The sequence below is a fragment of the Pterocles gutturalis genome, unplaced genomic scaffold (genome assembly GCF_000699245.1).
Source record: "Pterocles gutturalis isolate BGI_N339 unplaced genomic scaffold, ASM69924v1 scaffold16666, whole genome shotgun sequence".
Classification (NCBI taxonomy): Eukaryota; Metazoa; Chordata; class Aves; order Pterocliformes; family Pteroclidae; genus Pterocles; species Pterocles gutturalis.
Window position 1 is genome coordinate 45,954 of NW_010105785.1, and position 22,463 is coordinate 68,416.

The 22,463-nt window shown below is 38.7% G+C and overlaps 1 protein-coding gene across 1 annotated transcript in view; it reads left to right on the forward strand.

Annotated features, from left to right (window-relative positions):
* HGFAC (HGF activator) overlaps nt 1-19,495 on the forward strand; it is a 40,873-nt gene extending 21,378 nt beyond the window's left edge. Inside the window, exons 8-14 of the mRNA XM_010087534.1 lie at nt 7,173-7,347; nt 9,683-9,768; nt 10,718-10,958; nt 13,574-13,713; nt 15,650-15,790; nt 16,796-16,944; nt 19,325-19,495. Of these exons, the coding sequence (XP_010085836.1) occupies nt 7,173-7,347; nt 9,683-9,768; nt 10,718-10,958; nt 13,574-13,713; nt 15,650-15,790; nt 16,796-16,944; nt 19,325-19,495 (1,103 nt within the window). The remainder of the gene's footprint in view (nt 1-7,172; nt 7,348-9,682; nt 9,769-10,717; nt 10,959-13,573; nt 13,714-15,649; nt 15,791-16,795; nt 16,945-19,324) is intronic.
* Nucleotides 19,496-22,463: the final 2,968 nt, after the last annotated feature.

Consider the following 22,463-nt stretch of genomic DNA (forward strand, 5'->3'; position numbering starts at 1 on the left):
CTAGTGTTTTTTCTTTCCTATTTAGTCTATGGGTAATGGGATTAGAGGGGTACCATAACTTTAAAGAAAGTATGAGTTGGAATGCTAATTGTGGAAAGTCTGTGGTTATATAAGGAGAGGTGGTGTTGTATGTCAGAAGTAGGTTGAAGAATTTTAGAAAAGGAAGATGACAGGGTAGCTGAACATATAATTATACACAGGAAAAAAAAAAAAAACTCTTGGCCACATCTTTGGGGGTTAAACTGTGGGAGTTTCAGGTATGAAAAGAAGTAAAAATGACAGCAAACTCATCTTTTTAGTAGTTGTTTTACTGAAATAGGGAAGGCTGGAGAGAAAGTTTTAAATCTTTTTCTTCTGAAGAAAACAGAAGATGATAATGAATCTTAACTTTTTGGTTTATATTTACCAATATTCTTCTATAATCTACTAGAATGCTTTTGGATTAGTGTTTAATTTTTTTTCCAGGGGGAAAAAAAAAGAAATAGGGTGAAGTATAATAAGAAATTGTTGCTGTCTAACACTTGTCTGCCAATGATAAGGGAGTATTCAACCAAATATACTTGGATAAGTAGTTCTGCTAGTAAGAGTTGAAGAGGATTTGTAAGTGAGGCTGAGATGCTACTTGTTGTTTGCATGTATGGAGCATGGGGATTAGTAATAAAACCAGGATGGAAAAGAATAAGTTTAGTATTCCTCCATGGCAGTGGAAGAATGGATGGCATAGCAGATAAAAACCATCATTATTATTTGATATGACTTGGAGAGGTTATTATGTTTTTTGCAGGGGTAAAGTTTTAGGGGTCCTCTGGGAGGTTGCATGAGGGTAGGACAAGGGTTAATAAGGCAAGGATAAAGAAGAGAGAAAGCCTAGGGCACTGTTGCAGAAATAGTAATGGTAGGTTGGATTTTTATCAGATTTTGAATTCTTTAAAAATAATTCAAATGATGCTGGAGTTACATAGAGAAAAACTAGGTCTAGTAGACTATCACCTGCAACAATAAACGGTAGGAGGAATTGGAAGATGATGAAGTGAGTGAGCATGGCATTACCAGCTAAGAACCCACCTCTGATTCCACTGCACTAAGATAGTGCCAATATAGAGGATGGTGGACAGGAGACTAGGGATAACTGTGGCTTTGCAAAACAACAATTATAAGGTGTTATTTATTGATGTGACAAATGTAAGCAATAATAGAGAGGCCACTCTGATCTCCCAGGTTTCTTTATATAGTTAGGAATCATAATAGACACTTTGGCTGATATAGAGAAAAGTGCAAATGAAGAAGGAAGCACCATTAGCATGGAGGTTATGCATTAGTCATTTACACTTGACATCTTGGCGAATGTGGGCTAGAGAGGAGAAAGCTAATGAGCTATACTGTCATCAGTACAGCATATAGCAAGGATTAACTCTATAGTGATAAGGCTAATACCAAGGAGTAGGCAAAAATTTCTCCAGTCAGATATAGGAGTACATTGGAGATCGACAGAGGACTTCTTGATTTTTACAAAGAAATGCTTTTTTTCAGAAGTTGGTGCACACTAAGATTTCTGTGGTGCCTTCTGTGTTCCACAGTGGTGCCTTTTCAGATGACAAGTCTTTGTTGCAATTGTAGTATAAACTGATAAAATTAATATTAGCACCTTACTTGTATGATAGCATGCCTGACTTGGCAGCAGTGTTAGTTATTGGGTGCTGGTTAATTCAAGGCCAAAAAGGTGTTTTTAATCCTATTTTTGATTTATTGGACATGAGACAGTGGTATCAGTTAACTATGTTTTATAGGGGCACATCTTCTCTTGAAATGTGAAGGGACTGACATCTCTTAATCCCTGCAATCTATTTTGCTATACAATTGTCAGTTAGGAAGCTGGTTGAAGGGAAGATGCAGTAAACACAGTACAGCAGCTCACAAGCTTTCAGCTCACCCCTTGGATTACCGCAGAAATCTCCATGGCATTGTTTGTCTCTCCCATTGCCTGCTTTCTCCTACCAGCCCACGCTGGGTGCTTCGGGTGCCCCAGAACCCCCGCTCTCATTACTGGCTCTATACAGAGCAACTGCTCATCCACTGACCGTCATTAATTGCTATACAGTCATTTATTTTTCTATCCAGAGGCCTATCTTGGGTCATACTCTTAACATATAAGGACCTACAAGTGTATTCAAAAGAGTGAAAGCTTTGACTATGAATTAGGCACTGAGACACTCCTGAAAATCGCACAAGACAGTCCATGCACCAGGCTGTTTCCCTGTCAAAGTAATATAGCACTGAGATTTGCTTGTTGCTGCTGGAATTTCTTTCCCCTACCTATTTACCAACTATTTCCTAAATACATTGCTCCTTTTAGCTCTGTATCTTTACCTATCTGAATGCATTTACGACTCTCTAAATCATAACTGTTGTGTTAGAACTGAAGATAATCAACAGAGAAATGAAACGGAAAAAGAGCTAGTCCTTCCTCTTATCTAGGATATTACCTTTTCTAAGTTATAAGAAAATACTGCCAGAATTAATATATTTCCAGATTTAAAACTTTATATGAAAGAATTAAACTTCACAGAAGGTAGATTTGCACATTAGCACATTAGCTTTTAAAAGAAACATAAATATCTTCAATTTTAGCTCAGTTGATCTAAGTATTTGCAAATGTGAAGGTACAAAGATACTTTGAAGAAGAAATATATTAAACAATAAGTTTGGCTTCAGTGGCTTGAGTGTGCCATCCTTATGTTAGGATGCAACTTAAAGAATCTTTTTTGCTGTGTAAATCACTTTGTTTTCCCAGTCCTAAATCCATCCTTGTTTTACATGGTAAGTTTCTATTAGACGTAATTCATTACAAAGGGATGGTAAATTTTTGACGTTTCTGTGTAGTTTTTTGTCTCAGGCAGATTGTTTGTGTATTTCATAATCAGGCTGTGGTTTCAGTGGGGATTTATTTCAGTGTTAGGTGCTGTCAGTCTGGAGATTTTATTGCTATTCAACAAACGAGAAAGCAGCACACCTATTTGAGTCAATTATTTGTTACAAAATAGCGACCTGCATTATCTGCTGTTGTATTAAATCATAAGACAAAAAAGAAATATTGAAATCTAGATAAATATTGTAAGTGTATGATTGAATTATATAGAAATATAGCTATATAGAATATAGCTTCCCTTATACTTCAGCTGTGGTTTATGTTCATTGATTTGGAGCCTCTGAAAGCTGCAGTGCATGCTGTTATTCTCACTTCCAGAGACAGCACATGGAGATGTGAAACAATCTGCTTCAAGCCAGCAACAGTCCAGTCCTGGGGCTGCTGCCATGCAATCTCCTGTCCCTGTGCATTAGACTTCACATTCTCATCAATAAATAGTGAAAAAGATGGCAACTGCGTTCTTCAGTGCATTCTGTGCCCACCTGGCCACCTTCCTAGATATTTACAGATATTTTCAGTGGTACGGGGAAGGAGAGTTTGTTCTGAAGATAAACCAAGTTTTCCTTTGGGAGGATGATGAAGAGTGGTGCTAGGTTAATGTGGACATCCTTCAAAGCTCTTTGAGTGGTGTTTGTTTTATTTTGCACTGGAATGTCTGCCTTTCTGCTTTCAGAATACCTGGGGTGAGGGGGTGGGGAGGGGCAGGGGGGTTCAGTGCTTTATCCTCCATGTGGATAACTGATAATTAAAAATACTGGGGAAGACCTCTTGTAAAGGCAATTGTAAGCAGAGAGAGGACTTTTGTCCTCTTCTTCTCTCCTGTCCCTTTCTGCCATCAGCTGGTATAGAAATTCATCTAACATTGTATTTAATAAAAGCATTACAGGTTGGTCAGGGACAAAACAAAGCATTACTGATAGAAAACGTTACTTAAAACTATCCTGTCCCAGGATTAGGATCATCAGGTGAAAAATGTTATTTTATTAACAGAATGAAACAGCTTATGCACACCTGGAAAGAGAATACAGTCAAAGCTCAAAAACATTAGGAAAATTGTTGCTGACATGTTTTGGGGAAAAGAAAATCTAAAAGATACATTACAGGAAGACTTCCAAAAGAAACTCATAAAAATGTTCAGGTATGTAACTACTGAACCTGAAACAAGATCTGGTGACAAAGGCTTGTGAAATGTTTTCAGGAAGTTAGCAATTAGAACTGGTTGGATAACTGCTATTTCAGGTTGCTTTTAATTTTAAGACCTGAGACTGCTTTTTACTGAAAAATTAAAAGGCAAAGAATTGGTGTGACATGCTGACAAAACATGCCATCCTAACACAACTAGAATGTTTTATGTGAGCTACTTAAACATCTTGGATTTTTAAAATAAAACATAAGACAAAATTACTTATAGTTTTAAATCTTAATGTTTTGTTTTTTTTTTCTTCCTGAAAGTAAACAAAGAGTGGTGACAGTGATATAGGTCTGTAGAGTAACTTGAATCTGAAATTGCGTCAAAACTTACATCATCTGAAAGTTTAGGCCATTTCTACTCTTAATATAGTGATTGGCAGTACTGCAGGGAAGTGAATGAAGAAAAATACATATATTATGCCCTCCATTACTTTCTTGCACATAAGAAAATAAATATATTTCAGAGTTATGAGAAGTTGCAGAAGCTACAAAAAATTGAGTACGAACAATTCCCAGTCAGAGCAATCCATTAAGAACTGCTGAAAGCATACCACCTACACACTGTTTCTGACAAAGAGGGAAAAGAGATTTTTTCAGTTCAACAGTTCAAAAAATAGTATTTGAAGCAAAAGATCTATAAGACTGTGATAGTTTCAGAGAATTTTTTGAAAACTGTTTGTCTTGAATTATAGGTGATAAAATATATTAGGTTTTGCATATAACTTCTTAATAGCCCTGGCTACATAATGAAGTGCCCTTTAATGAGCAGTGGTGTGGGTACCATGGAGCTACTGCAAACCAGTCAAATAAAGCTCGCTGGAGTGGAGAACAGACTGATGGAAAGCTACTGATGAAAAAATAACTCTCTTAACCTAGGTGCGTCTCCACAAGATATGAGATTAAGTCATTTTCCTCCTGTTCCCAAAATACTCTTTATAAAACCAAAATGAAAAAACAAACAAACAAACCTGTTTGAGAGATATTACTGTTCCTCTCAACAAGTGCAATATGCAATGAAAACTTCTTAGTTACAGGAGGAGAACACGAAGGATGATTTAGAAAGGAGTCCAATTTTAATCTTCTGGCAGCTTTAGCAATGACTGGCAGACCTGGTGAAACAGAGAGGCGTTGGATTTTAAGCTTGGCAAGGATGAGCACAACTTGTAAACACCATCTGCAAGATGTCCAAACCACTGGTATTGCAGAATATGGCCTTGGTTCTGCACTGAAACAGAATCTCTTGTTTCATCCTGACAAAAGTAGTAAAGTCTAAATAATTTCTGAATGTAACAAATACAGTACAAATAAAAACACCACCTGGCACTTCCCTGGATAAATCAAAGAATTCAGCATACAGCATGATGATGGTATTTTTGTGACACTGTTTCAGGCAAACAAAGCAGCGTAACTTGCAACTTGCCCATAAAACCCATGGCAGGGTTGCCAAGAAATGGTTACTGATGCTAGCAACACAAATGATAGACAAATTATTTTCTGTGAGCTCGTAGATTATGATTGTTACAATATGGATTTGATTTAATGTTATATTCACAGTTATTGAAATAAAGGCGATTTGATTCAGGGGGTGGGTGGGAGAAAATGTTGCTTCCCCACCTCAGAAGTGTCTGCCAGGCCAAGCTAGAAAACGAATTCTGCTAAGCATTTGTGTACTAACTCACACTGAAGTTCTTGCACCAAACTTTTTGACCCCCAGCTCCCAAATTTATGCCATATGCTTGCTTGTGGTTTTGAAGCTTGTTGTTACACTGATGACTTGGAAGGAACATTGTCACCAGCAGTTCAGCACTGCAGCCCGCTATTTCATTGCTGGTTATATGCCCCGGTTCATGTGTCACCTTATTCTATCAAAATAAACAGATCTTCGGCAATAGCTGTCCACACCGTGTGGTGTGATGGATCATCCTCACAGTGTGTTTTTCAACAGCCAGGCAATATCATGATGTTATATATTTAAGTATGTTTATAAGTTTAGAAGAAGATTCCACCAGTCTTGCAGATGTCAAGGATGAGTCACACTGACATGGCTGGGTTAAGAAACCCTCCAAGGATCGGTCACAATTAATCCTCTTTGTACATTAGATGGTTTTGTATTTCCTTTGGGATACTCTGAGCTGTGTTTTGAGGTGTAGACTTTCTGCTCAGTGTAGCTATTTGTATACAACTGCATCCCCATATGTTTTTCAGCCATAATGCTGGTATGTGCTGTTGATAGATCTTGGCAGCTGAGGATACAGGCCATAGCATATGTATCTGTCAGACCTATCTGAAGAAGTAACCCATGTGCAGGTGACAAAGAAATGAGTTTTGAATAAGAAAATTCAACCTACTAGTTAATTTTTTGCAAAATGTATACATTTGCCATATGTAGCTACATATCTATAAAATACACATGGGTATAGTGTGTGTGTATATATGAAGCCATAAAAAGAAGTATTTTCCAAAATGAGGCCTTTTAAGCACTTGCTGGCAGGGCAGGATTGTTTTCACTACTTTACAACACAGACATCTCTATCCTGAGCTGGTTCTCTTTACTGTCTATGGAGATTTAGTCAATGTAGTCAAGAGTGTATGGCAAGATTCATCTCATCTTAAAAAAGTCACCTCAAACAGGCTAGATCAGCATGATGCTAGAAATGCCTGTTTCTCGTAATTGGCTGAAAAGGGAGTCTCCAGTGATGAGCTCAGTTGTGTCTAAAATTAGAGAGGAGGAATCCCAGACATATTGCTGATTTTGCTGCAGATTGCTGACTAAAACCTTCCATACACAGTACAAATTTTAGGTCTAATTCTCTGCCATACTGCCTGTGGAATAGTTATTTGTGGATGTGTAAAGTGAAGCTAACTCAATACTAATTTTAAACAAAGATTTAACTGCGTGGGGTTTTTTATTATTTGATGCAACAAATCCCTGTGAAAGGTGAAAGGCACTATACAGAATTGGGCCCACTGGCTCTTATTTGGGACCTCAGCTGTAAAGTAAGTATTTAACATGTAATAAGCACTGATTCCTGACCCGTGTCTTATATTTTGGCAGTTCCTAGCCATCGGTGCTATGTTGGCAATGGCACAGAGTATAGAGGCACGGCAAAGATGACCATTTCTGGACACAGCTGCTTGCCTTGGAATTCAGACTTGCTTTACCAAGAGCTTCATGTCGACACTGTCGAGAAAGCAATACATCTTGGCTTGGGGCCATTCTCTTACTGCAGGTGAGAAAAGTTGTCCTTTACCCTGTATTTGTAAATCAAGAGATGGATGTATTGCGGAAGGGAGAAGGGCCAGAAATCACAAAGCAGGTGTTATCCCTGGCTCAGAAAAGCTGGACGGACTTTCACAGCCTGGCATGAGGGATGTAAGTGTGCAGAAGATGAGATCTGGTAGATAGGCTAAATCAGTAGCTGAGTCTGCCAACAGAAGCTCAAACACCAAATAATGTTGGAAATTCCAGGTCCTTTTTTTCCCTGAGATTTCATTTTTTTTTGAAATGAGACCATACTGCAAAACTGTTGAAATTATTCATAAATGACTATCCAAAAAGCAAAAAAAAAAAAAAAAAAAAGCATTAGCAAAAGTGAAATAGTTAACTTTAAATTTCTAATTCTTAAATGGTGAAATATGTAACATAAAGGAACATATTTTCAAAAGTGAAAAGTTATTTGACAATGAAGAATCAAAGCAATGTACTTCAATAATGTTGAAATGGGATGTCAAATTTCTTTCCTGGATTTTTTCCAAAGCAGAATTATTTCAAAATATGATTTCACAGTGTTTCAATTTCAAAAAAACCACACATACAATAAACTACATTTCTGCTAGTTTTCTGTTTAGCTATAATGAAAACGGTTTGTTGTGTATAGGTTTGTGCTTTCTCCTCAGTCACTTTATGTTCTCCTGTCTCTGAGTTTTTAGTGAGATTAATGGATATCCACAAAAAAAGGAAATGTTTCGATTTAGAGAGAATCCTGGAGATGAGCAAATGCTAGAAACAGCAAACTTTATATGCTTCTCCGTAAACCACTGGTTGATGTTGCAGTTTGGGGGTGGCTTTTTCTGTGTTGGTGGTGGTGTTGTTGTTTGTTTGGGTTTTTTTGCATGGAAGTTAGACCGGTATTTCTGGAAAAATAGAATGTACTGCATTTCCTAATTCGTTTGATGATAAGAAGCATGCATGCATGCTGAAAGTAGCTCTTCTTCTGTATCTAACACAGATTAATAAACAGTTCATACACCCTCTCTTAACAGAGATTGGCTTACTTTCCAAGGCTTGGTCCTGGTTCAAGCACTTAAGTATTTATTAAGATTTATTGTGTCCCAGCACAGCATGTCCATTTATCGGGCACATATTTTATGCTTTGATAAAACTTGATCCCTTCGATTTGCATTATTTAGGCACAATATTCACTTGCAGATTTGAAATCCAAAGAACAAAATGGTGTAGGAGCTGATGTGTTCGTGTTCTGCAGAGACGAGAAAAAAGCTTTTCACTTTTTTGTCAGCTTGTTACAATTTCTGGGGATATCTCTGCTGCACTATATAATCCTGCAGATATCTTCTTCTTCAAATAGTCTAATTTAGAAACATTGTTGGCGGAAGATGACTCAACCTCTGTTGCTTCTTCAGTTCTGAGAATTTGGAAGTGCTTTAATCTTTTTCTGAAGAGCAGTCAGTTTAAAAAGAAAAAAAAAAATGAAGAACCTTGCAATAGTAGTGCTTCTGAAAAATCCAACTGAAATTAGAATTACTGTTTATCTGGAGACCTGAATTACCTTGTATTTTTTTCTTGGCCTGCTGAAGATCTTTGTGCATCTTCAAAGTTTCCCTATATTCTTGGAGGAGTAAACTGGGCAAATTCCTGGTTACTTATATGGCATTGATACAGACAATTAGGCTGTACCATGGAGAAACTCTCATGGAAACAAACCAAAACCTGTTTAACACCAAGGCAACAAACGGCTAAACAGTTTCTGATATTCCTTCCCCCACGCCCCTGCTTTTAAGGTACATAATATTTTTTTTGAGGTAGCCTTTTACTTCCTCAGACTCTCCAGGGAATGTGAACCTGAGCTTCTCAAATTCATTTTTGCTAGCTATTCTTGTTACAGATTTTCTATGAAGCTACCTGTGTTGGAATTCCCTCGCTTAAAAAAATAATCTAAAAAAGGCATCTCTCCCATGGGATTTAGTCCTGAAAATAGCTGAGCTGGTATCTGTTAAAGCACTCCAGTGTGGGCTGTATTTAAAGCGTGTGAATATGCTCATGCATCCAAATACTTGTAGGCAAATTTTACAGGTGTTTAGTCATGTGTCTGTATTTCAGGTCCTAGAAAACCTTAGACTTGGTTAGCGTTAAGCCTGAAGAATGCTACTGAAAGGCTGCTCACCCAGGGGTTAGCAGGTGCTCCAGCGCTTTGTCAGATGGCTCCAAACCTGAGAGTCCTGTCAGTCCTCTGCACGGTGCAAGAGGAAAAAGCAGAAAACCTTTGGGAAGCTTGGAACAACTCTGTGGTTAATGCTTGTGATTCATTCTCCCCCTGAATTAATTAGAAATCCAGATGATGATGAGAAGCCATGGTGTTACATCATGAAGGACAACAGTTTGTCTTGGGAGTATTGTGACATCCCATCTTGTGGTATGTAAAAGCTCTCTTAAAGTACATGGTATGAATGAATGAAGAAAGGTTTATTGATACTAGAACAAGATTTCACTGTACAATTTTGAATGTTCTACTGTTCCTAGGAGTGTTGAATATTTTACTATTTGCAGTAAATCAAATGACAACAACAAGCTTCTTTTGCATTTTTTGGAGTTGTGATACAATCTGTGATTTTTGTCCTGAAATACTGTATAACAGCAGCGTCACACTACTGCTTTCAGTCAAAATCATCCCAATACCATCAAATTTTCTGCTAGAACATGCAAGATGTCAGAAACGATTGATGCTTTGGTGCAAATTGTCATTGCTCAGGGAATTACAGGCCCAGAGAAGTGAATGGGCCTCTGTCAGCAAATAGAGGACGGGACACTGAGGATGTATGAGACACAGTATTTAACTGCAAAACCTAAAGATTCTGCTCTTTCCTAAATTAATATTTGCTGTTGATGTTGAAGCTGACCTTTTGAACAGAGTTGCAATACAAAAAGTCAGTTGATAAAGTGGTCTTTTTATTTCCCTTTTATAGTTCTAATGCATTTGATAGATTACAGTAACACAAGTGTCCCCATCCTTGCTATTGCAATGGGAGAGCTCAGTCCAGAATCTGAAAATGAAGATGTGGTGTATCATGCATTCTGTTGTGCCGCCTCCGGTAGTGAAGGTTATGTTTGTACTGGTAAATGAAACAGCGTCCAGGAATACTCCCAGGGGCATTTAGTTCACACTAGTTCATGTGTAGCCAGTGCTGGGACTAGGCATGGCTTTCAGTCTTGCAAGTCTCCTGAGGAACTGAATGAGATTCAGGTGTATGTGAATGTTCATCGCAATTTAACAAACCTTTCTATTAAAGACTCTTATAAAAAAGTTCCAGTCCTCAGAAATCACAGTGATTTATATTCTGATGCCATAACCCTTTATATCTCAGCAAGCAGGGAAAGGAGGCCACCAGCTCCAGACAACACAGATAGTCTTGCAGTTACCAGAAGACCATGTGGGAGAAGACACAAAAAGAGAAGTTTTGTGAGACCGAGGATTGTTGGGGGATCTTCATCGCTGCCTGGATCTCATCCCTGGACAGCAGCTATATATATTGGAGGGAGTTTCTGCGGTGGCAGCCTTATTCAGACTTGCTGGGTTGTGTCAGCAGCACACTGCTTTGCCAACAGGTAAACTCACCCGTTAGCTTGACAGTAGGTCTCCTCACAGTCACCGTCTGCTTGTGACTCACAACAAACCTGAACTGAAACAAGTGAGAAAGAGATGAAATTATAAAAGGCCAATGCTTTGAAAGGAGTTTCTAGCAATTTGAGTGCAGTTCATGAGCTGACAAATAGCTTGGAGTCCTATTATGTCACAAGCCCTCATCTTGTTCCTTAAGGAGTCTCAGAGAAGGTAGATGACCCGACAGAAGGACTCAGGTAGTGCTGAGCAGGACATAGAATGGGAGCGGCATGTGCAAGCATCTGCAAAGAGATATAAGTATTTATCTACTTCTCAGTTACCTTTTCAAACATTTATGCCTGCTTTGAGATGTAACATTGATTACTATGCTCATTGCTGTGTTTTGTTCAAAATGTATGAGAGAGCCAAGCAATGGTTTATTAGAGACAATAAATTACTGTTGGTTGACACAAATAGAGTGGGCTGAGCTTTACAAAAAGCCAAAGGGAAGAACTAAATTTCTGTTAAATTTTTTGAAGCTGATTTGATTGACAGGTGGAGTATTATTTGTGGTGGGTTTGGTTTTTTTGTTTTTTTATTTTTTTATTTTCTGTCATCCAGCTGCTGGACACTGGAGAAAATATTCACTATTGGATGCTCCTACTTTATTCTAAATATTTTATTTTCTACAAATGCTGAACACTTTCCCTGATTTCAGTTTGATCATATTGATGGGAAAAATATTACATCACTTCATACCCATTGTTCCTTTGCATAGTAAAGAAGCCAAGAGAAACAGAAAACCTTGTGCCAGAATACATACACTGATAGCTTGTGGAGCTAATAATACCATTGTGAAAGCTGTACTGAAGCATTTGGAGCTGGAGCCACAACGCATTTGTTTTTCAAATGTTGTGAAATAGCTACTAACTTTGGCAGCTATTCAGGACATTTCCACCCACTTCCAGCTGGTGGTTTGGTACATACAGATTTTCCACAATTGCTGCATTGTAATTTTCTCTCTTCCGTATGCTTAGTACCTCTGAGTTAGCCACAATTTCAGCTGTTTTCCACTAGGCGACAATAGATACCTGTGCAGCTAACTTGTTGGTTTGCTTTTGTTTTTTCCTTTTCTATAATCCCTCCTGTTTTATTTCTTTTCCTGAATGAACCACCTGTAAGTCACAGCAGAACCATTCAGTGCCTTTAAAATCTATCCTATGTACTATCCTGGGAAGCAAACTTCCACTCTGTTTTACAGGCCCCAAATCTGATTTTCAAGGGGATTGGTTTACCGTTGCAATAACACTGAGAAAATTCTGCCCTTACATATTGATCAGAGACTATTTTATTGTTTTCCAGTCACAAAAAAGTAAACTTTGTGCTTTCCTTTGTTAATTATAAACATTGTGCAGGGTAGCTGCCGGCTCTCTGCGCTGCAATTAGCTAGAATCTCTTTCCTCTATGTACATTACTGCTGGTCATTGCTTTGTGCTCAGCACCGGAGCAGACTCCAGTGCTTTTGCACCTGACGGGCACTGGGGATGCACACAGCTAGGGAAACTGCAACGACGTTGACCACTCTGCATCTGTGCATCATGTGTGACAGCAGATATTTTCTACTCCTGCACTTGAAAACAAAACATATGAGTGCTCTGATGTTGAAGACACTTGCTAACTACATTCATTGTAGACTTACACACAAGCAGATCAAGTTGGTTTTAAAGCAAGAGGGAAATTTGAACTGCTTTTGAAGCTAGAGAATTTACTGTCTTTCCAAATGCTTACTGATTACTCCCAAATGTCCCTTTCTTCCCAACTATTTTATTGGTTCTTATTAGTTGTCTGTCCTAGGACACTGGTTATAAGAGGACAGTGTTCTCTTTGAAGTAAATAATCAGTGGCTGTAAAAGATGGTGTGAATTTTGAAAACTGTATTCTCCTCTGAGTGTGGTTTTTCCCCTTGGATCAGTGTGCTGTTGGGACCTGTCTCCACCAAGTTGCCTTTAATTCTAGACAACAGGCTTAATGTAGGTTAATTTAATCTCAGAGCAGAAGTGGTGATAGCTCTGATGTGGAAGCTGCCCAGATGTTCATGAGTTGTCACTTTGCCAGCACCTTTAAAACCTTGACCCACGCTTGTAACATTTTTAAGAGCTTGGTTTCCCAGAGAAATGAGATATCTACCACTGACTCACCTTTTGGTCCCTCATTTCTTTCTCAGTAATTTTTGGATTCATTGGCAAAGTCTGGTCGAGGTTGGCTCAGTTAAGTTTCTAGAAGGAGCAGTGCTTGCAGCCTCTGAAGATGCTTGTTAACCAGACTGCAGCTGGGCAGCAGTGCCTGTGCTTGCCTTTTACTTCTGTCAAGGAGCAGCAGCCTTTAATTAAGCTAATCAAGACCCACAGAGCCTGGGACTCACTGTAACATTAGTCATCTTTTTCCTGGCCCACCGTAGGTAGGAAGCCTGGGAAACAGGTCAAGGCACTATGAGAGGGTAAATCATAGGCATGGTGGGGGGCTGAGGTTATTATGGTTCAGGGCATATGCAGCCATTGGAAATTATGTTTTGTTTGACCTGCTAATCACTGAATTTTTTCTTCTCTCTTTTATATTACAGTCCACTAAAATCAACTATTACAGTAGTCGTGGGTCAGCATATATTTAATAAAACAACTGATGTAACACAAACATTTGAAATAGAGAAATACATCTTGCATCCTGAGTATTCTGTGTTCAACCCCACTGAACATGATATTGGTGAGTATTTTTCTTCTTACAGTTTTATTTTCTGTTTACTCAAGTTAGTTTCAAGTTGAGTTGATCTGTCAAAAACTGCCTTCACAGTAGAAAAATCACAGGCATTAGGAAAAGCTTTAGAGCACAGAGGATTCTTCTACCACAGTTATAACAGCACCTGAAAACTAGACAAATTCAGATGAGAAATAAATTGCAAATTTTAAATAATTATGATAATTAGCCTTTGGAGCAATTTACCTGGATGTATGGCAGATTCATCATCACTTCAAGTCTTTGTGGGATCAGGCATTTTTTCAACTGAACCAGAAACTGTGGGCTTGATGCGGGAATTACTTGGTAAAATTCTATTGTCTGTATTGTATAGAGGATCTGACTAGATGAATATAATAGCCCCATCTGCTTTGAAAATCTGTGTTACTAAGAATCACTTTTTACACTGAGATAGATTTAAAAATCAGCTGTCTTATCAGTCAAAAGTTAAATGCCCTTTTGATTGACCTTATAATATTAGTCAGAATGACAATGGAACAGCAACTCGCTTCTTATTTTCTGATCTGCTCTTGTGGAAGGTGGCACGTCACCCTGGGGTATCAAGCTGTATGAGCACTTTGTCTATGAAACTATTGAATAGCCTGACATTGAGGGTATTTTAGGTCAGGCATGCACTGGCTTTTTTGCTCCCGGATGGTGAATATTTTCCACTGTGTAGCAAAAGGCATTCAGATTCTGTGTTGGTGGGAGCTCTGTCACAGTGTACTGGGAGATGAACTGGAATTGGGGTATTACTCTGCTCTGAAATATCCTACTGTAAACCACCATTGGGACTTCGAGATCTCCTAAGTTTTTCAATTACTCTGAAATTTGTCATGCCTCACTGATGTGCAATGGCCAAATCTAGGGTCAGCTGGACATGGAGTTCCTAAGACATGCTCCTCTGCAAACAAACAAGCTGGGGGGGAAAGATGTGGGAGAGTGTTTTGCCCTGTTAGAGATTTATACTGATACAGCAGAGGTTCTCAGCCTCTGAGACACTCTTTATATGTTCCACAAAGGCCAAAAAAACTTAGTCAGCAGAGAAATAAGACCACCCAGTGGGATCTCTTGCTTTCCACTCAGCTGTGCTCAGAAAACCTGGAGCTTCCAGAAGGTGTGATGTGAAGCAATAGGTGTGTCCACGTTACCTCAGGTCTGTCCTCTTTGAGTCGTGTGCCCAAACCCACATGCTGCCCTTGTTACACCAAGTACAAAGCCCCTTCTGTTGCTCTACAGCCAAACAGAGGGGGTTTGCTACAGGGGAACCAATATTCCTGCTATTTTTGACATCTTTCAGTATCAAGTTCATGATGCTGCATGAGGGGATAGTAAAGGTTATGTAGGTTGTGTAATTCTCTGTAGGTTTCAGAAGCTTGGTTTTGAAATATCCTGATTTTTTTTTATTCCTTAATTTTCAAGATCTTGAATTTTGCTGAACTCAGTGATAACCAAGCATGAAATACACCAGCTCTTGCAGTAATTAATTATTTTAATCAAATTTGAATTAGGCAGGTGGCCAGACTTTCAGAAGCAGTGAGAACTTGCACATCCCACTTATTTCAGCTGAAAGTTGTGGATATGTCACTGTTATTTAACTTCAAGGTGGGAGGAGACATATGTATTTTTTGTCTTCCTCCTTCTCTACAAAGACAGTGAAGCAAAATCTGCTCAGTGAGTGTAGCATAAAATAAATATACTCACAAGGGGAGTAGCTGAATGTTTCAGCCTTCAATTTGCTGGGAAATCAGGTGCTGTTGAGATGAGTCTGTCTGACTTTGATTGAAATATCTTAATTAAGAGAGGCTTAGGGGATAATTAAAGTTGTATCTGAGACCCATTGCTGCCAATCCCATTAAAGAAAGGTAAGAGTCTTTTTATTCCTCCTATATTCTCTGTTCTGCAGCTTTGATTAAGCTGAAGAAGAATGGCCAGCGTTGTGCTGTCAAGTCCCAGTTTGTTCAGCCCATCTGCTTGCCGGAAAGCAACACTGTTTTCCCTGATCAGTTCAAATGTCAGATTTCTGGATGGGGACACAGGCATGAGAGTAAGTAAAATGAGAGTTGGTATCTGTAGAAAAAAGTGATAATGCTCAAGTGTATATTATTCAACTGACAGTTTGGTAAAATATAGTCCAAGGAACTTCTGGTGGGATTCTTTTTACTTACAACATTTACATCTGACATAGTCATCCTGAGCTTCCTTTATAGTCCTTGGAATATGGAGTGTGGTTCCTTTGACAAAATGTTTGTGTTTGTTTTAGGATGCGATGAGCTATGAGACAGCTAGATCTCCATGGACTGGGAGGGGAGCAAGTAGCTTAGTTGTAGGTGCCAACCATTTACACCTTAGTCGTGTGAATCCTACCCATGGTTTCTCAAGGTAGATATCAAAGACCACAAACCAAACACAATCAACTTACTAGTCTGTGATGGAGGAGATCTTCACCTTCACCAAGAAAATTTGGAAACATCTACAGGAGAGGGCCAGATAGGCTTTGGGCTACATCCAGCTTTAGAAAGGTGGAAAAATCCATCCCATCCTTTCAGATGAGGAATTTCAGGATTATGAGGTTTGGCCATGCTGCTTTGATGTGGAGATAGCAGAGACCTGTGTAGATAGATGAGAAGGATGGGGGAGCTGGCTGCCTCATTTTGATAAGAGCCTTACTATGACCAAATGTTGTTCTGGTCTAAAGGCAAAAAGAAGATGGAGCCTTTGATAAATTGATGACTTAATACCACATCTGGAAAAGGGAAAGGAGAGGAGTGCTGGGGGAGTGCTCCTGAGTCTCCAGAAAATGAGAGGATGCAAAATGGATTAATGTCTGGATGTTTCATACTGTTATCTTAAAGGGCATGGAGTCTGACTGGAGGAGCAGAAAGTGACCTCATCACTAGAAAAATTATTAACTTTTAAAAAGATCCGCAACATGAATATGACTGACATGTGTTAAGTGTGTTTGTGTGTTGTATTGTGCATTGTTGTTCCATATTACGGTCTTCACATTCTATAAAAATTACTTATTTTTCCTCTCTTGGAATTTTTAAAGATATATCTGGTTATTCAAATGTCCTGCAAGAAACACTGATTCCAATTATTCCTGAGGAGAAGTGCAGAAGCCCTGAAATATATGGAAGAGAAATCACTGAAAATATGTTCTGTGCTGGCTACTTCGATAGCAAGTCTGATGCTTGTCAGGTAATGTTGTGAATCATCACTAGGCAGAGAATATAAATGTATATTTTTGCCAGAAATGTTGCAGTGTTACAGTGCTTACTTTTGACATTACAGTGTTCCTAATGGAGAGAAATGTTTCTAAAGAGAAGAAACTTATGTGACTGCACTCTTTGCTTCCATCTTCATTTTTAACATGTTCAATGTCAATTAAATTCTGCAGAAGGGCAAAAAACCTCCAGGGTGTTATATTCCTCCTACCTTCATAAAAGGCAGTGGCTATGCACTGGAGAGTGAGTTGCTTTAGCTCCTGGCTGAGCTTGCAGAGTGATGGCAATGGTTTGCTGTCCAGCTGGAGTGTGGAGCCAAATCCCTGAGCTGCTGCCTCTTGCCTGAATGGAAATACGGATACCTGGGTAGGAGGTGGGGACCAGTGGTGAGGTTTGGAGGAGGAAGGAGCTGAGGTTATTATTGTGGATGAGATGTAATGGTGTAGAATGTCAGCCAGCTGGAAACTGTGTTTCATGACTTCTGTCCTTCATGGAGTGATCTCATGTTCTTACTGCTTTGCATCTCTTTTTGAATTATGTCACACCTTGGCTCTGAATAAGGATGCAGAATTGTTGTGGTAAGAGATGAGACTATTTTTTAAATGAAGAATCAGATTATTCCTTAGATAAGCCTTCAGATTTTATCTTCAGTTCATTTTGAAGGAGGAGGGTTATGCTCTATTAGCATAAATTTGGGAACAGGCAGCACATAGCTAATAGTTGGCAGTGAGATTAAGTAAAGCAAAGAATATCATGTATACTGTGTGCTGGAACCCCTACAGTGATCATAAAAGTGTCCAAAGAAAGGTGTCAGGAGTGAAATGGCAGCAGCCAGCAGTGTCTCAGGGTTTCCAGGCCAGGGCTGAGAGCTGACTGCAGTTATTGGCTGCAAGCGTTCGTACCAGCCAGAGAACTAAAAACTACCTTGCTTGCTCAGTTTTTATTGCCTTATGCATGAAGTATAAACACAAGATGCAGCATTATAGCTGGTTCTTGCTCCCTGCCATGGAGAAACAGGTTGATCAGGAATGAGAGGGAGAAAGAAGAAAGTGGAGGGAAGGGGAGAGGAGCTGCACAAAGACAAGTGGTCTGGAGAGAGTTGCAAAGTCTGAGAAGCAGTGATTTAGAGTCACAGATGTTGATGAAGAACATGACATGTGCTCATGACATGAAATCATTTTTAGTGAATCAATAATTCATTTTGTTTCCTATTGGCAGACTTGTAGTGTGGTCTAAGGAGAAATAGCATAGACCTCTTAATGTCACAAAAAATGTAGCTGACCTCTGAGTTTTCTTAATGTATGCTTAGGAAATTAAACTATAAACCATCTGTTATGTATAAAAATATTTCAAGATCAAGAAATGCCAAGCAGATGATGTATTCTGCTTGATTATTTTTTAAAGATTTTCTCGGAAACTTTTTTTTTTTAAATCAGTGCACCAAGAGCAAAATTTCAATCAATGAGATGAGTCGTGGAAAAATAAGCAAGGTTCTGAGAAGTAAATTGATCTCAGATGCAAGACTTCATTTGATGTCCCTCGTTTATCACAGAAATCTCCTAGTTTAAAGGCAACACAATTTTCCTACCTACTTTTCTCTCAAGGAATTTTCTTTTTAAACAGGAAAACATACATTTCTGCTCAGTCTCAAATAATTAGCGTGGTGGCTTCTTTCACATTTTTCTTTTCATTTCTAACATTGACTTTCTACAAAAATGGAAATCTAAGAGTAATAATAATAAAAGCCCCTTTCCTGAATGCTTGCAAGGTTTTAAGTAAGTAGTAGTGTTACAAATTCATCTTTGCTGTAGTGTGCCATCAAAACATTAGCTTGGTCATCTTTTTAGTTTATGGTTTAAGGTACATGCTCAGTACCGTCAAACTCAATAGATGCAAAACCCCCATATACCACATAAAATTATAGCATCCCACAGTCACACAGAAAAGTGTGTATATATGCAACACCTCTCTTTCAAAACTTTCGTGATCTCTGACAGTTGCGATAAACTGCACTGAGAAACTCTTCAAATATTCCCTGCCTTATGTAATCCATCCATGCACTGCCCGTATTACAATGTAGCGTAAGCCTCAAAGCTTTTATTTTTATATTTTGATATTTGATACTTCTGTTCAATGTAGAATTTATAAAACCCACCATTATATTAGAGGCGAGTATGAGTAAAAAAACTCTCTGTAATTAAATTTCAGTAGACCACTGCTTCAATTTTTTTTTTCTTTTTTTTTTTTAGTTTAAATCTTGCATGCAAATGTTCTTAATTTAGCACTTTCCCAAACTGATCTTCTTCTGGCTACTTTCTACACAATTAGATAATCTTTGATTACTTTTAACACAGGGAGATTCCGGTGGACCTCTGGCCTGTGAGGAAAATGAAATCTCCTACCTCTATGGAATTATCAGCTGGGGAGATGGCTGTGGCAGAGTCAACAAACCTGGAGTATATACACGAGTGACGAACTATGTAAACTGGATTAATGAGAAAATAGCCCCTCGAAAAAGTAGCTGAACAGTTAAATATGCTAACATCTGAAGCAGGGTTCAGGAGTCTTTTGGTTTCACTAAAGTGGTATAAATATTTTATTATAAGCTAGTATGAAAACTGTCGTGGTAATCAGCAATTCCAAAGCAGACCACCAAAAGTAGGCATAATCCATCTGTTGTCAGCATCCTTGATGTAGAATTTTAGGGCTGTGGATTGCTCAATATACAAGACTGTCTTTATTTGACTTAATACAACAAACATGTCGAGACAGTGCACCAAAATCTACAACTGTGTTTCTGCTTGGTGGATTGCAAAAAAAAAAAAAAAAATAAATTTGAATGTGTTTGTGTGGTTTCTGGCGGAGCTGTCATCCCCCAAACAAACCCGTAATAACACTGTCCTGGTATTCAATTTGAATGTGTTTGTGTGGTTTCTGGTGGAGCTGTCATCCCCCAAACAAACCCGCAAACCCGTAATAACACTGTCCTGGTATTCTCAGATGAGATAAAAAAAATAAACAGGAGGAGGACCAAAACTGAAATTCCCTCCCCCTCAGAAGTGAGCTCTTGAAGATCAGGTTGAGGGACACCAATAGAGCCATGCAGGTGAAGCTGCTCCTCAGCTAACTGCAACAAACCAGTTCTGGGAAAAAAACAGAAGGTTTAGGTTTTGATTCAACCAAACACATAAGCATCATTTTATGTACCACTAACGTAAAATCAGGAATTGTGCTTCTAAGCTCTGCTGAATCTGGTGTGCAATTTTCCAGCAAGGTTAATGCAACACCTCCTGAGAGCACAAAGGTTCTTCCTGAAGAATACTGGAAGTCAGAGCACCTGATTTCAGCCTGATACAGTCAGGACCTTTTGCAGACTGTGGCCTGATCCTCACCCTGCAGACAGCAGTGGAAATACTTCACCTTGATGCTAAATGCCCAAATGTTTCTTAAATTTGACAGTGTTTTGATGATGTCTTAGATTTTTATACTAACAAGTTGTTCAACTATTTGTATAATTCAGAAAGATTAACAGATTTTTAAACTGAATGGCTTGGGGAGCAGCTTGACCATATCCTTGGGAGTTTGGTGATGTTATAGACCACAGGCTTTGCTGTCATAGTCTGTGGAATTGTTATGGGAACAATCAAAGAAATTATTACAATATATAGCTGTTTAGAGGCTGTGGACTCAGCTGTGTGAGCAAAAAAGGCAGAAAGTTATTCAACAGGAAAAAAATCTAGTCTGATAAAGAATGGAAAATTACAACTGTTTGGTTTTTTTTTGTTTTTATACAAGGAACCTTTAGCCATGTCAGATGTGTATATTTCGAAGTGTTGATGTGAAATGTATTTCTTCTCTGACAGTAAACATTTTTGAATTCTCTTAAGTGTTTCAAGCAAAGCTACGCTTTAAGATACAGAATTTTAAAGTGGTGCCTGGATATGTGTTTTGTTTTATAGTACTGGCAGTGTCTTTATGGGTTTCTTAGTTGTGATGAATGATTTTGGCACTTAAAAGAAACTTTGTAAGGAAAAATAACCAAAACCCGAATTTGTGTAAATAGAAATATAACAATGCTCATTAAGAAAAATTATGTAAGCTGTTTAATAAAAATGTTTACCCTCTGCTTCTTGGACATAGTCTGTTACATATAAAGTTACAATTTAATCTCTGAATCCCTCTATGGGTTATATTCTCTCAATCTTCTCTTGCTGTAAAGAAGGTGGCTGTTCAATAGGAAAGGTGGTAGACTGGTGTTTCTGACAATTTGTGTATTTTTTAGCTCTGTTTTCAAAATCTATGCTGCTTTTATCAGTATATAGCAACACCAATACAATCAATAGAACTTTTTAAAAAATATATATTGAATGTTCACAAGGGAATCAGTCTATTTTTTTGCCTCAGAGGTCTAAATGACAGATCTTCAGTCGATATTGTCATACTTTGAATGCATTAAAATTAATTTATGGCTTTCAAAGCAGCTGTTTGTCTACTGCATTGATTTGGTGGAACAAAATGTCATCATTTGAGCATCTGATGTATAGTGACTAGCACTATATTAAATTCACAAACCCAGACTAGGGGTGGCAAGGAAAGGTCCAGGCTAAGGGAAAGGTCCTTGGCAAGGAAAGGTCCAGGCTAAGGGAAAGGTCCTTGCCTGACCTCTCACAGCCCTGACCTTGGTCACATGCCTGTGGGCCACTCCAGCACCTTCTGCCTCCTGCCTTTCTGTTGAGCTCCTCCCTTTTAGTGCTTATTGCTTTGGTTAAAATGAAAATCCAACTTAAATTTACTAGTGGAGTTTTATCTGATATTTTTACTAATATTTATATTGAAATTGAATTAGAATGCAAAGCCCGTTGAACAAACACATCCCTAATTCATTATGAAATGCACTTAAAGATGGTTTTATTAAATTATATGTTATTCCATGCAAACTGACCGATTCAGAGGGAAGAAATAAATCCAAACATATAAAACCCCCTTCTATTGCATTATTGAAAGAAAAATGTCCTGCGATTTTGTTTAAAAAAAGCTGAAGAACTAATTACCATCAAATAAGATGCCGTAGGAGTATTTTTAGAATAATGGACTCTAATTAGTCCGTTGCTCCCTGGAATAAATATAGGACATCATTAACACATTTTATTCTACTAATTGTAGCAGCTCCGGGTTGGGTGTCAGTGGGCTGTTATCTCGTGACAGTTGCATTGCAAAGGAAAAAAAAAAAAGTATTTTTATCCGGGGTAGTTGGCTGTACGTCTTCTGGGAGCCAAGAGGAGCGCTAATTACACGTTTGGAAAGAGAAATCTGGGCGTTGCAGGAAGCCGCTGGTGCGGGGCAGGGGGTGTTTCGGGCCGCTGGCGCCAGGCTCCGCTCCAGGGGGACAGAGGGCGAAAGGAGTCCAGTCCGGGCTTTTCCGCCGCCTCCGGCCGCGGGGCTGCCCCGGCGGTCAGCTACAAAGCCCGGAGCCGGATCGTGGTGGTGGGGTGG